Source organism: Lepisma saccharinum, chromosome 17, assembly GCF_977018435.1.
Source record: "Lepisma saccharinum chromosome 17, izLepSacc3.1, whole genome shotgun sequence".
In the NCBI taxonomy this organism is placed as follows: domain Eukaryota; kingdom Metazoa; phylum Arthropoda; class Insecta; order Zygentoma; family Lepismatidae; genus Lepisma; species Lepisma saccharinum.
In genome coordinates this window covers 21,972,219-21,987,946 of record NC_139245.1, presented here as the reverse complement: position 1 = coordinate 21,987,946, position 15,728 = coordinate 21,972,219, and the positions used below count along the sequence as shown (strand labels likewise).

Sequence of the window (15,728 nt, the reverse complement as noted above, 5' to 3'; positions counted from 1 at the left end):
TGGGTCTTCTGCTGATTTTGGTAAAATTGGACGATGGAAGAATGATAATTAAGTGGAATTGATCAAGGACCCTAATAAAGGATCACACATACTCAGACTAGGATTTCACCCCCAGAACCTTCGGTGTGCTCGGTAACAGAACAGGCATATCAACAACTATATCCAGTGTGGTACTTGTAACATTTTCTGTAAAGGGGGAAGGGAATTTCCAGTAATTACTTTCGAAATATCAGGATATTATACACATGTATGTATATATATATATATATATATATATATATATCCGGGGCCAGGCCCATACCCAGGATTTTCTTGAGGGGGTGCAAGCCTGCGATCGTGGTTTATATATATATACGAGGGTGGTTCAGCATGCTCCGCCCCTGACCCATTTCCAGTGATAGTAGAGACCTGTAATTTTATATGTAACATTGTTCATTATTTAGACTAATATTCACAAAGTTTCAAGAATTTACAACAATTTCTCTTTTCGTTACACGTTGATGATCAGTAAGAAGTGTAGCCACATGTGAAACAATGGAAAAATCTGAGGTCCGAGCAGTGATAAAATATTTCCTCAAGAAAAATCTTACACCGAAAGACATCCATGCAGATATGGTGGGAACTCTTGGAGACTCTAGCCTTTCATATGATCTAGTGAAGAGATGGTGCCGTGAATTTAAATGTGGTCGGCAGACCTGTGAAGATGAGCACGGTGGTGGCTCATCTGCAACGGTGACCACAGCAGAAATGATTACAAAAGTGCAAGACATGATTTTGGCAGACCGGCGAGTGACTGTCCGCCATATAGTAGACACATGTGGCATCTCAACTGGCAGTGTGCATTCAATTATTCATCATCATTTGGTAATGAAAAAAATCTCTGCACATTGGGTCCCGAGAATGCTGACCGTCAACCAAAAGAGGAGACGTCGTGTGAAAGTCAGAACCTGTTGCGGACAATAAAGGCTGACAAGCCAAAGTTTCTGAAGAGATTTGTTACAAAGGATGAAACATGGGTTCACCACTTCGATCCCGAAAGTAAACGCCAAAGCATGCAATGGAAACACCCCCATTCTCCACCCCCAAAGAAATTCAAGGTTCAACCATCAAAGGGCAAAGTGATGGCATCTGTGTTCTGGGATGCAGAAGGAATCATTTTCATAGATTATCTCCAACAGGGAAAGACAATCACAGGTGTTTATTCTGCAACCCTAATTGAAGAATTACGTACTGCCATCAAGGAGAAACGCCGCGGAATGTTCGCCCATGGTTTGTTGTTCCATTGGGACAATGCTCCCGCCCACACCTCCCAAGTTGCGGTGGCTGCAATTCATGCAGCAGGGTTCGAAATTGTCCCTCATGCCCCTTATTCTTCAGATCTGGCCCCCAGTAACTTCCACCTGTTCCCGAACATGAAGAAACACCTTCGTGGGAAACATTTTGCCAGCGATTCCGAGGTTATGGATATTGTGAATGCTTGGTTGCAGGACCAACCAAAATATTATTTTTCTGCTGGGATTGAAGCACTGGAAGGCCGATTGGAAAAGTGTTTTAATGTTGCAGGGGACTATGTTGAAAAGTGACAGTGATTTGGTTTTCCTACGAGGGTTCCTTCTATGTCAGGGGCGGAGCATGCTGAACCACCCTCGTATATATAAATGTCATGAAGTATGTCCATCATTAATTAATTATTTTTTATTTATATATATATATTTCTAAACATATATAAACAAATTAATTTGCTACATTTATAAACTAGCAAATTAATTCCTTTAACGACTGGTACAAAATGTCAAGAAATTAGAAGATAGGTGAAATGTTTCTAATAAGTGTTAGATACGATAGGTCACACGAAAAGTTTTTAGACACGCGCAAGTAAAACACTGGAGACCAAAAGTATGAATGCTATAATTTTTCAAAGTATTCTCCATGACAGTTGATACACTTGTTCATCCGCTCAAACCAAGTGTGAAAGCACTGGGACCACACATCTGCAGGCACCTCTTGAATGCACTGAACGAAGGCGGTGACTGCCTCCTCGGGAGTAGGAAATAAAGAACCTCGTAATGTATCCTTGATTTGAGGGAACAGGAAGAAATCACAAGGGGCGAGGTCGGGACTGTAAGGAGGATGAGTCATTTCTTCGATGTTGGAAGCTTTGAAGAATTCAATTGTTCGTACTGCTGTATGGCTGCGTGCATTGTCTTGATGCACAATAATGCGACTTCGTGGTCGTTTTTCACGAACTTTCCGTACGATCTCCGGTAAACAAACCGTAGTGTACTATTCAGCATTAACGGTCCGACGTCCCTGTAGCGGCACTGTTGCAATATGGCCCGTCCGTCTGAAGAAAGTGGCAACCATTTGTTTGCCAACACTTCGTCCCTTCCTGACTTTTGTTGGTGGGTCTTCATCCGGGAAGATCCACTGCGTCGACTGTCGTTTGCTCTCGGTTTCATAACAGTACACCCAAGTTTCGTCACCTGTTACGATGTCATACACTGCATTTGATTGTCCTTGGTTAAATTTGTCCAGCATTTTCATGCACCATGTCACCCGTGCCTGCTTTTGCTCCTGAGTAAGATGGTGTGGGATCCATCTGGCACAGAGCTTCCTGACACCAAGGCGGTCATGCAGGATCGTTTGAACCTGACTCATACCAATACCCAGTGTTGCACTAATAACTGCATATGTCACCCGGTTATCCTCCTCTATCATGCGACGCACTCTGTCGACGTTTTCTTGAGAAGTTGCTGTCACAGGACGACCATCACGTAATTCATCACTGAGTTTCTGACGTCCACGTCGAAATTCTAAAAACTAATTAAACACAGTCGCACGGCATGGGGCTTCCTCCTGCATTTCGGAGCCTTTCATAACATTGCTGCTGCGTTAAACCTGCTCGAAAATCGTAAAAAATCATTGCTCTGAAGTGCTCCCGTGTTAAATCCATTTTACTGTACACACAGGATAATAATTGACTAATTTCTGGCACACAACAATTAACAACTATAAATTCTGCAGCATTATCACACTTCACAGACTACTAACTTCAACATATCCTAGAGACAATGTATTGCTGCAATCAGTGTTGCCGCATCTAAAAAATTTTAGTGTCACCCACGTATTATTTAATTATTGCTTTTATTAAAAATGATAATTAAATTTTTATAATTATGTTTTTATAATGGTATAAATCTAACAAAAGATGTATGCAACATTCACACACAGGCAGATATCATTCTTTGTTATTCCTTCTTTGTATGTGTTTATGTTATTCTTAGTAAATTATGCTTCAAGTCAAAACTAATTGCTTATCTTTGTTGTTATAACACAAACTCTTACCCTGGGAAAAATTTAATGCGGGGAGGGGGAAATTGTAATAGATCAAGATCGTTTGTGGTAAGTTGGGAGATCCCCCTTCCGCCATGGGAATTCGTACCCTGAATGTGACCAATAACGCTATGGAATTATCCTTATAATGATGAACATGTCTGAATGTGAATTAACCACAATAGAAGACATTTTCCTCATCAAGACTGCAGTTCGAAAGAAATCATACATGGAGTTAATATGATGAACTGTCCCGATCAAATTGGAACATTTGGTAGTTTCGCATAAATGGTTATAAATCAAAAATTACTAAATATAGTACACTGCAGACTTCTGGAGTCTCTCTCTCTCTCCAGAGACAATCAATTCATTTATACAAGAAGAAAATCTAAGTTCTTGCAAAATCTTAAAAATTATCCATGTTCATTTTGTAGGTTTGCATCAAAATATTTCATAGCTCGAGGGGGAGCCATGGCCCTCTTGTCACCCCCCACCCCCGGGGTACGAGCCTGCCAGAGCCAAACGTTTCAGACAAGAAAGGAGTTGCAGTTTCCAGAGGGGAGGATTCCCCCTTAACCAGTGGTGGCTCCTGATTTTCTACTTTGAGTTTATCAGGCTGTCATAGAGTTGGGGGTGGGCTATATCTTCAATAAAATTGTATTTGATATTCGCGGGATCCAAACCAGGCTGATTTGCATCATAGTTGTCGATCCCCGTGCTGGAGTGATTAGCACAGCGCACTACGACGCCAGGGGACGTGGTTTCGAATTGCGGCCTGAGCATGAGTGTTTTTTGTAGCAATTTCATCATATAATCACCATCCTCATCTTCACGATTAGTCAAAAGTGACAGAAGAGCGAGTTAAAATAAACCAAATGAATTATCACATCATAGTCATCATTATCTATAAAATTTCATTTTATTTTTATTATTAAATTTTCCTATTGCAATTTGTAGAGTGATTTGGGTGGGCCATGGCATCCGCCGTCATCATTTCCTCAAATACCATCTTAATTATATGGACAGTAAATGGACAATAAAGGACTCTCGCCAACTGCTCTCAACGATTTGTCAAGTGTTTGGAGAGGCGCTCTCTTATGGAAAACGACAGTTCAAACTTTGTACGTACGTTTGTTGTATTTTGTTTAACCATTAGATATAAACTGTCATGGTTAGTCTCATTTTTTCGGATTCAGACTCAGGTCAACAGGTTTCCTCTTGGTATCACATAGACTAAGTATGGCAATATGGTGTTTATAATATACTTTGAAGCCTGACTGAAGTGAATATTCTGTAAATTCTGTTACATTTCAGGTCCATATATCTTTGCTGACATTCTAGACTTCAAGTGCCTCCAGGAAATAGTTGTGACGTATCAGATAGACTGGCTTGTTCATTTCAGCGCACTTCTCAGTGCTGTTGGCGAGCAAAATGTTCCTCTTGCAATTAGAGTTAATATTGAAGGTAAGTTGAAGCCATGCTGACTTTCTACGTGCTTAAATATGCAAAGGTTGCATGCACTTTACTAGTGTTACCCTCACAGAAGTTCCACACACCTATCTTTGACCTTGGTGCCATATGTTCTCGTTTTGTATTTATATCCAACATTTTCCAGGGGCTATAACTCGATGGATCTCTTTCAGGAATGCACAATGTTATGGAACTCGCAAAGCAGTACCAGCTGAAGATTTTTGTTCCAAGCACCATTGGTGCCTTTGGCCCTGACTCTCCCAGATGCCCAACCCCAAATGTTACCGTCCAACGACCCAGAACTATATATGGAGTGTCTAAAGTGCATGGAGAACTTCTGGGGGAATATTACAATCATAGGTTTGGCCTTGATTTCCGATGCCTAAGATTTCCAGGCGTCATATCAAGTGACACGAATCCAGGTGGAGGAACAACAGGTTAGTGTTGGAATTCTATCTTCATTATACTAATATATTTTTATTTGCATTGGTAGTGGCATTTGCCAATAAAAGTGCATTATATACGCATCTGTGTTTAATATATTAGGCGCGTCCAAAAAGTAAGTTTCCCACTCGCCCACAGGTGGCAGGCCATGTGTATTGAAACCAGTTTTGCGCATGCGTGAGAGGCACATACCCTGGCTAGTGAATGTCCTACAAGATGCCTCCCGAAAGTCCTCAGTAGCGTCGTGGCAGCGATGAAACACAGCGGCTCTTATTCCATCTCCCGGCGCTTGCGAGGTTCGTTCGGTGATCAAGTTCTTGAACGCACAAAACATACAGCCGATCGAAATTCATCATCAGGTGTATGGGCCAGACGTCATGAGCAAGCATATGGTGCATCGTTGGTGCAGGACATTTACTGAAGGCCGACAAAATGTGCATGACGACGAGCGCAGTGGGCGGCCATCGGCCGTTATGGACGAGTTTGTGGAGCAGGTGCAGCAGCACATATTGGAAGATCGTCGCGTCACGATCACGGAACTCAGCAGCGATTTCCCGCAGATTTCTCGGTCGTTGTTGCACGATATTGTTACCTAACGCTTCTTGTTCTAGAAACTGTGTGCCGGGTGGGTGCCGAAACAACTGACACCCGAACACAAAGGAAAACGCATGGGTATGGCGTTGACATTTCTGCAGCGTTGTCATGATGATGACGATTTTCTCAACCGGGTCATCACAGGGGATGAAACGTGGGTTGCATACAGGACCTCAGAAAGCAAGCAGCAGTCCATGCATTGGCGTCACAGTGGATCTCCATGCATACGAGGTTCAAACAGACTGTGTCGAAGCGAAAAGTGATGTGCACGGTGTTCTGGGACAGACAAGGCATTCTGCTCATCGAGTTTCTGCCCAGAGGTGAGACTGTGAAAGCTAATCGTTACTGTGAAACACTGGGGACATTGCGACGAGCCAGTCAGAATAAGCGACGCGGTAAGCTCAGTGCCGGGGTGATCTTGCTGCACGACAATCCGAATCCGCATATGGCTAGGCACACTGCAGCCCTTCTGGACAGGTTCGGTTGGGAGGTATTCGATCATCCATCGCACAGCCCGGATGTCGCTCCCAGTGATTACCACCTTTCTTGCACCTGAAAAAGTTCCTGTCCGGTCAACATTTTCACAGCGACGAAGAGGTTCAGACGGCTGTCACACAGTGGTTCGGCGCCCAGGCAGCAGACTTCTAAGACACAGGTATACAGAAGTTGTTCCCACGCTATGACAAGTGCCTGAATTCCGGCGGGAATTATGTTGACAAGTAACTGGAAAAGTGCTGTATCTGTGGCAATAAATCATTGAATGCAATAATGTTTCCTTTTTGTGCACAACCCCAGGGAAACTTATTTTCTGGATGCGCCTAATATATTACATTAACTGCTAAACATGTAGCCAGGTGATGATTACCTTGTGTGTGTGTGTGTGTGTGTGTGTCCATTATTTCATGGACTAATTGTTACCATAAAGAATTAAAAAAAACAAAAAAACAATGGTTACTTGTTTCACAGTTGAGTTGTTGTTAGGTTCCAACAATGAAACATTAGACAAGTTTCACTGTGTATGTATTTATTGTTTATTTAAAGTATCCCACAACTGTATCATTAATCAAGCTACAAATAAATGTTTGAAGAAGGAAGCGTGTGCTCTCTTGTAATGTTACATCAGAAAACGTCTTTAAATGCTTGCAATAACCTTAAACTACAAGACGAATAAAAATTAAGTACACGCTTTTAGCTAATTTGACACATTCAAACAGATATATAGGTTGATATTGTTTTATATTCACTTTATACATAGCTAATAAGGACTAGATTTTAATTTTAGATTGGAATTTGAACCACTATGAGACTCCACGCGGTATTGAACCCGGACCCACTTGATTACAAGGCAACGACGTTGCTGCTACACTTGATTTCAGTTGAGCAAATTTCTGCAAACCAGAAGTTGGCTCGGAATCTCCATAATGTAGAGAACTGAAATGATATGCAATAGATTTCGCTACACATAAAAAATGTCACATTTTTTCGAAATAAGGGAACTAATTCATAACAAGTTGAAATTTGGTATATAGCGTCTTTATAGCATTAATAACAATATACCAAAAGTCCCCGGCGATCAACCATACGCTAAGTCCGCCATATTGGAATATGGCAGACGATGAAAAGTTTTCACGAAATAAGGGAACTATAATTCATAACAAGCTGAAATTTGGTATATAACATCCAAGTAACATTAATAACAACATACCTAGAGTCCCCGGCGATCAACCATACGCTAAGTCCGCCATATTGGAAAATGGCGGACAATGAGAGTTTTTACGAAATAAGGGAACTATAATTCATAACAAGCTGAAATTTGGTGCATAGCTTCCTTATAACATTAAAAATAACATATCGAAAGTTTCAGGCGATCACACAGACGCTAAGTCCGCCATATTGAAAAATGGCCGACAATGAAAATTTTCACAAAATGGGGGAACTATGATTCATAACAAGCTGAAATTTGGTGCATAGCTTCTTTGTAACATTAATAACAACATACCAAAAGTCCCCGACAATCACCCTGTCGCTAAGGATACCATATTGAAAAATGGCGGAAAATTCCAGATTTCCCTAACTAAAGAACTAATTGGCAGTAGCTTGCTGTTGGATATATATCTTTCTTATAACATTAGTAACATCAATTACAACTTGTTAAGTTTTCTGCAGATCATTGACACGGTAACGGCGCCATATTGGAAGCACGGCGGATAATTTCAATATTCCGCATGAGAATGGAATTTACTTGTAACAGCATGGAATTTAGCAAATGGGTTTTGTATGCAAAGTATGACAATATTCTTTAATATTTGCCATCTCATCAGGCAGGCTATTGATTTCACGTTGCACGTTCTGTTCACAAACTAAATCAGATTGTCTCTATGACAATGCACATCTGTAGGTAACAAACACACCTGAAGAGAGCCCGACCCTGTGGCCGAGTGGTTAGCACATCGCGCTGCGACGCCAAGGGTCCCGGGTTCGAATCCCGGTCGGGCTTGGTTGTTTGTGAATGTCCATTCATCCATTTCATCACTCATCACCATCTTCGCAAATTAGCCAAGAGGCACAAAACGCGAAGTAAAATAAACTAAATCAAATCAAAATCAAAACACCTGAAGAGACACATCTGAATCAGAGAGTTCGTGGCATTCGTACAGGAAACACCTTGGCAAGGGACACATAATCTGAAACATTTTAAGCTTCCTTGCATGAAAGTGCATTCTCCATTACAGTTTTTGGTACATCCAATTAAATAAATATGCAATTAAATTCAGTATACCGTTTGGTTCAGGATTTCAATGTTGACATCCTCTTTGCTACAAATTCTCCTGTCTGACGCACAATAAAAGGCTAAGAGGAAGAGTTCTCGAGCTTTTGTAATTGCGTCTGGCATTACCAAATTGTCATTGAAAATTGACAAGTGTATAGTGTATTTGTTAAAACTTTTTATTTCATTGTTTGAATAAAGAGGAAACAGTATCGAATCCACTGGTTGCATGAAGGAATAAAATGTGGTTCTTAGCTGAGGAAGGGGGTGTAAGGGGTGCTTCTTCCACATAGTGCACCCAATAGTCAACCTCACTTCCACGTAGTACACCCTGGACTACAGACTAACGAGGCTCTGGCGACTGGCCCCATGGCCAGTATAATTTTGTTTGTGTTGTCCTATGTTTTGTCCTTATTTGTGCTGAGTGTTCTTTGCAGCCTCGGCTTTTAACGAAAGTCAGAACATTTTAATATTTTAAACATTTTATGATTTTAATTAAGCAACGTTAGAGTTGTTATGTGAAACGGTAAGGGGCTGGACCCCGTATAGTGTGACGGGTGCAAAATAGCCTTAGTGCTGACGCACCCAAAATTTTAAAATCAAAATCAAAGCAAAAAAAATCTTAGATGAGAAAGACGGATTATGCTGAACTGTAAATGCCTTATGGTATCTTACCTTGCCCAGATTCCATAAAAAAATAACAAAGAAAAACACGTTATGTTCTGAGTGAGTTAAGGCAGTAAGAATAACAAGGTAAATATGTACCTTAGAATCTCAAATACTGTGTACAGTGGCAGGTTGATATATTAGGGCGTCAGTGTCGCCAGGGGAAAGTTTTACAGGGACGCTTGCCTCTACTAACTTTGAAGAAAGGTTAGTAATAAATCTGGATTTGTTTCTATTATTTCTTAGAAATGGCATTTGACTGGCGAGAAAATCTCCTGCCACCTGGAACTACAAGATCAAGTTATATCCCCTGTCACCACTTTGATACCACCTGCTCCAAACGATGTATTGAAATTAATTTCATGAGAATCTACTATGAACTATGATGGAGAATGTAGTTGTATGCAAGCAGATTATGTGTCCCTTGCCAAGGTGTTTCCTGTACAAATTTCAGTCTTGTTTTCAAGAATGTGTCAATGTTTCCAGAAAAGACAATGGTTAAGATGATCAATTGGTCGATGACCAACATGACAACGATGAAAACGACGAAATCTCTGATTCAGATATGTCTCTTCTGGTGTGTTACCTACAGGTGTGCATTGCCATAGTAACAATCTGATTTAGTTTGTGAACAGAACGTGTAACGTGAAACCAATAGCCTGCCTGATGAGACGGCAAATATTAAAGAATATTGTCATACTTTGCATACAAAACCCATTTGCCAAATTCCATTCTGTTACAAGTAAATTCCATTCTCATGCGAAATATTGAAATTATCTGCCGTGCTTCCAATATGGCGCCGTTACCTACCGTGTCAATGATCTGCAGAAAACTTAATTATAATTGATGTTACTAGTGTTATAAGAAAGATATATATCCAACAGCAAGCTGTTGTCAATTAGTTCTTTAGTTAGTGAAATCTGGAATTTTCCGCCATTTTTCAATATGGCATCCTTAGTGGCAGGGTGATCGCCGGAAACTTTCCATATGTTAGTTTTAATGTTACAAAGAAGTTATGCACCAAATTTCAACTTGTTTTGAAGTTATGCACCAAATTTCAACTTGTTTTGAATTATAGTTCCCTTATTTCGTGAAAACTTTAATTGTCCGCCATTTTCCAATATGGCGGACGTAGCGTACAGGTGATCGCCGGGGACATTTGGTATGTTATTATTAATGTTACTTGGATGTTATATACCAAATTTCACCTTGTTATAAATTAGTTCCTTTATTTTTCCTATTTTGACTGCACTACAAATGATATACAAAATGTGTTACACTAAAAGAGCATTTGTTTTCTTGTCTCTATTCTTATAGGTGAAGTAGTCGACCAGGAGATGTCTGCCACCTCTCCCTGGCATCGTATTTACCTTTGCTATCTTATGTATTTGACAGCACGCACATGCAATATGTTTATTTGTTATGCAACTAGAGCTTAGAATTTTAGTACCTACCTAATTACAAATGTTACTGAGATTTAATATTTCTTGTTTTGCGCCATCTGCAGATTATGCTGTGCAAGTATTCCATGAGGCTGTTCGAAGAAAGAAGTTCACGTGTTACCTTAAGCCTAACACTAGACTGCCAATGATGTATATAGATGACTGCCTGAGGGCATTGTGGGAAATCATGGTGTGCCCAACCGACAAGTTGCAGAGGCGGACGTACAATGTGACGGCCATGAGTTTTACACCAGAAGAGCTAATGAGTGAAATTAAAAAACACATTCCTGACTTGCAAGTCACATACAAGCCCGACAGTCGGCAATATATAGGTATGAATAAAGTTTTGAACTTGTAGGACACTGTCGTTCCCAATTTTGTAAGGTAGGTGAGTTGGCGCGTCAAGATATATATTTTTTGTTAGGGTGTTATCCAACCCGCCTTTTGGCACGCCACTGGGTATGTAGTATATAGTGGTAGCACTCAATAAGTCCGGATTTAGTGGGGCTAGGGTGGGTTTAAGCCCCAGCCTCCGTCTACAAAACAGCCTCAAATGGGAAGGAGGAATATCTCTGAACATGGTTTCTAAATGTGACTAAAATAGAACCTATTTAACAATTGTAAGAAGGAACATGATTAATTCACATTAAAATCGGACAACAAATATTATCAAAATTTGCATACTGTACTGTACTGTACTCTTACAGAAACCTACTCTCGTAAGGGGTCCATGCAATGCTGGACAATTATAAACATCTTTACCCAGAGGTGGTTTCACTCCCAAGAGCGACCCTCATGAAGGCAGACCTCACCCTCACCCTCTGAAGACTTGTGAGTGTGTGTGTGTGAGGGTGAGGCCAAGCCTTGAGGATGAGGTGAGGCTATAACTTACCGTTTTTCTGTATCCATTATTATTAATTTTGTCCTTTTTTTAAAAAAAATAATTCGAATAGGTGAGTTTGTAACTCCCAAAAAGCCTCATACCCTGTGCACGCCACTGTTGTAACAACATTAACAATGGTGACAACTGGTAACTGTGCAATTCTATTTCTGATAAAGCAATGGACTGTTTTTCAAAGTGAAGCCATGGACCTCATACTTTTCGGTAACTTAGAAGGTATTATGAAGAGATACCATAAAATTTGGTTAATCAATGTGCTATCAGTTTTTGATAATTGTGTTCAATAATTAATTCACTTGATGAAAACATTGTGATGTTATTTTTTATGAATTGCTGTACAATTGACATTCAACACAATGAAAGATTGTGTATTTTCTTTATTTATCAGCTAAGTCAGACATTTTAAAATAACTACAACATTAGACATTTAAAAACTACTACAATATTTTGCTACGATTCCTCCAACTTTCAAGCATTGTTGGATGACATTTTCACGATTCTTCCTTTTTTGCAGCTGACAACTGGCCTCAAGTATTTGACGATTCTGAAGCAAGGCAAGACTGGGGATGGAAACCTAATTATAGTTTGGAGAAAATGTGTGATGTGATGATCAGAAGCATTGAAGAGCAGGTGAAATCTTGATGATGTACATTGAAGGTTTCTGGAAACTGCTTAATTTCAAGAAGACTATATCTAATAATTCAGTGATGCCTTCTTTTATGAAGAGTTATTAATAATATCCACCAGTATAAAAGATATATCAAGCAAATATAATTAGTTTATCTAATCCTCAATAGTGGAATTAAAAAAGCAAAATCGCACATTAGGTCAAAACAAAAGGAAAAAGTTAAACGGAAATGCACTTGTCCCAAAGAAGTGACAAATTTCTTCTGCCTTTTATTGTTGTGATGTGTTAGGAAGCTGTATGGAGTTCATATGTGAACTTCATATCAATACCCCTTACCTAGACAGGCACAGAAACTGAAAAACTTTACTGAAATATAGACTCTGCTAATTTTTGTCATAAATTAACCATACAGTAGTTTTTCTCTTGAATATACTCGTAGATATCATTGATTGAATATTGAGTGAATAAAAATGATTGTGAGTTCATTCCATGCATGAGATTTTTTGAAAATTATTTTATATTGTGCATTTATATCAACTATGTTTATATATACTTAAACTGCCATAAATGTTAACAATGTTATATAAATTAAGATTTAGAAAACTTTTAATCCATGTAGAATTACTTTAAATTGTGATATTTTTATTAAACTATTTTTATAATAAGAACTTTTTATTACAGCTGAGAAAAGAGAAGCTGGTAACCTGTTTGTGTGCATTTTATGATTATTATTATTTCAAATCTTATATGGGGAAGGCAGAGTTATGGTATGTGATTGTCTATATTTCGATCATACTTAAGAACTGATTAGCCAATTGAGGTTATTTTCAATACACCAGCTAGAATTATATGGCAAGTCGATCAAATTTTAACTTAGCACGTTGAACAGTCAACTCACGATCTGCCACCCAAGATTCCGGACTCGAGTCCTGGGCATTGATGTTTCTCTTTGAATGTCCCTTCCTCGATTCCATCCAATTATCATTTATCCATCCCGTTACTATTAGACAAAGTGGCAGAAGGAGGATACAAAATAATGGGTTTTATTTGGACACATGGATATACTTTATGCAGTGTTAGCATTTGCAAATAAGTAGTCATTGATCAGTGGTTCTGCCTGTTCGTTAAGTGCAATCTAGTTGATAAAATTAGTTGGCTAGAACAGTTGGAAAGAAAGTAGGAAGACAACCGGTAGCTTATACCTGAATCACACGAGGCTAGATTTCCTGTTGGAGTTTCCAGTTGAATTTGGACTAGTTCTGTGATACTTGCTCACCTGCTAGTTTCCACCTCACACTATACTGATTGCTGTACTTCTTGGTAGACTTTTGTTCCCACAAGGCATTTCTCAGACGAGCGATTTGAGGCATTGTAGGAGAATACCTATTGCAGGTAAAAAAAGTTTAGCAAAAAGTTTGGGAATCCGTGACTTAGAAACTGCAACGAAGAACTGGTGTATTGTATCGCATAAAAAAAGAAGAATATTAGACTGACTATCACTGAAATCAATTTTATTTTTACTTGGTACAGGCCCAAGTAAGATCATAAAATAATAATGCAAAATAAGGGCTACCATTGTCTGCACCCATAATGTCTGTTTGTTGACAATAGCACCCTATTCAAGGAGCAGCGGATGCGATCCCTTTGTGAAATCACATTGCACCTTAAAACTGCAGATCCAGTTCAGAGGTTCGTTGAGTACCTCAGCACTTAGCGAGCAACGTGATCGATCAGCTACTTGACCGCCAAATATGTGTTGCTCGGAGAGGAACAGCGCTCACTTGCTCGCTGAACGAACTTAAACCTTGCTTGCCACAGGTTTAAGCCACGGACAGGGACGTCGTTAGGGGGGGGGGGCACGGGGGGCACTGGCCCCCCGAAACGTTCACGTGCCCCCGGCAAACTGTTCTACATTTGCTGAAAATTTTACTTTCATGACAAATATTGCAAAATAGTTTTTCAGTATTTTTTTCTTTCAGTTAGAAACACTGTACTTAATTTGAGTGGCATGAACCCAAAACCAGATTTCTTTCTAGTTTTCCTGGTTCTAGCTATAGTGGATGTCAGTGTAGGAACCTAGAACTTCGTTGTTTCTCGAAATTTTGAGGGAGCTGTCTTTCCTCCCCTAACAGTCTCAGGTCAACAACAGGCAGGGTTGGGCGTTGAGTGTTGCCGTTGCGTCCAAACAAAGTTTTGAGCTTGAGTAGATTGAAGAACGACCGCTTGTGCAGCGGTAAACCACATATATGCAAACAGTTACAACTGGTCCCGAATCAGAGCGCAATACACGCTAAATAAGTATAATGGTGGCAGGATGCCTCATATCTCCGGGTAAGGTAGTATTATTCGCACCAAATAACTATTCTACTATTGAAACAGTAAAACACGCAACGTGTTAAAAGTAATTATCTTCACAAACTGTACGATTTCTCGAGTCGCATATTTTTCTCGATATCGTGAAGACCGATTTTCAGAATCCTCCTTAACCTCCCGGATTGCGCAGTGATAGCGTTGTTACCTTGTAATCGAGGGGTCCCAGGTTCGATACATGAGTGGAGATACACAGTGGTCCGGATCTTACTTTAAACTGTAGGTCCAGTCCCGATTAGCATTACTGTGCATAAAGTGGACTAAAAACACCAACTCAACTCAACTTCTTAACAAACTTTTCGAAGAATCGAAAATTTAAACAAGAACAAGTAAATACATTTTTGTAATTTTGAAGTAAATTATTATTATTATTATTATTTTGGGTATTTTGGTTCGTATGAATCTGCCTCACACAGTAAGCTTATTTTGTTGAGTCAAGTACAATAAAAACCCTTGCAATAAATCACTGGAAAGACATGTGAGGTTGCACATATATTTAAGCATCTATAAATATATAATAACCCGTGGGTCGACAGCCCTGGAAGGGTCTTGGTCTATCTCCCGACTGCCAGTCCCTCCCACAATCCTACCTAGAGATGTGGAGATCTTTAACCATAATAGCATACTTAAACCCGAAGGTTTATGGCTGCACCAACACAAGCCTTCCTTCCATCTGTCCCCAATTGGGGCAAGATCAATCGAATTTTTCCCATTCTTTCCGATTTCTTTTAGGTCCAACTCAACGTTATCCCCCTATCCTCGTCTTGTCCTTCCTACTGGTCTCTTACCATCAGGTTTCCCAACAAGAATCCTGTAAATTATTCTTTCCTCTGCCATTCGTTGTCATATGGCCTGCCCATCTAAGTCTTCTTGATAAAATTATTCTAATAATAATTAAAAAGTCGAAATAATTTATTGTGTTGCTGGAGGAAGTAACGCTAAGATGATGTTTTTATTTGTTTATTTGGAGATTATTTTTAACCATACCCAGGCCGGGATTTATATACGCATGTGGAGGCCCGGAGATGCAGACCTCAAGTTCACCCTAAATTCTGATCTAATCTTCATCATACCCTGCATAGTTTTGAGCCTCCTAAGCCTACTATCTGCTTC

General features: G+C 39.7%; 1 protein-coding gene across 5 annotated transcripts in view; it reads left to right on the top strand.

Annotated features, from left to right (window-relative positions):
- Positions 1-12,850, top strand: part of Tdh (L-threonine dehydrogenase) — a 94,578-nt gene extending 81,728 nt beyond the window's left edge. For 4 of the 5 annotated variants that reach the window (XM_083139093.1, XM_083139091.1, XM_083139094.1 and 1 more), the window contains exons 4-7: positions 4,648-4,797; positions 4,977-5,240; positions 10,782-11,048; positions 12,132-12,850. In XM_083139093.1, coding sequence (XP_082995219.1) covers positions 4,648-4,797; positions 4,977-5,240; positions 10,782-11,048; positions 12,132-12,259 — 809 coding nt within the window. In that variant the 3' untranslated portion in view covers positions 12,260-12,850. The remainder of the gene's footprint in view (positions 1-4,647; positions 4,798-4,976; positions 5,241-10,781; positions 11,049-12,131) is intronic. The other variant, XM_083139095.1, reaches the window with a different exon arrangement.
- The last annotated feature ends 2,878 nt before the right edge of the window (positions 12,851-15,728 follow it).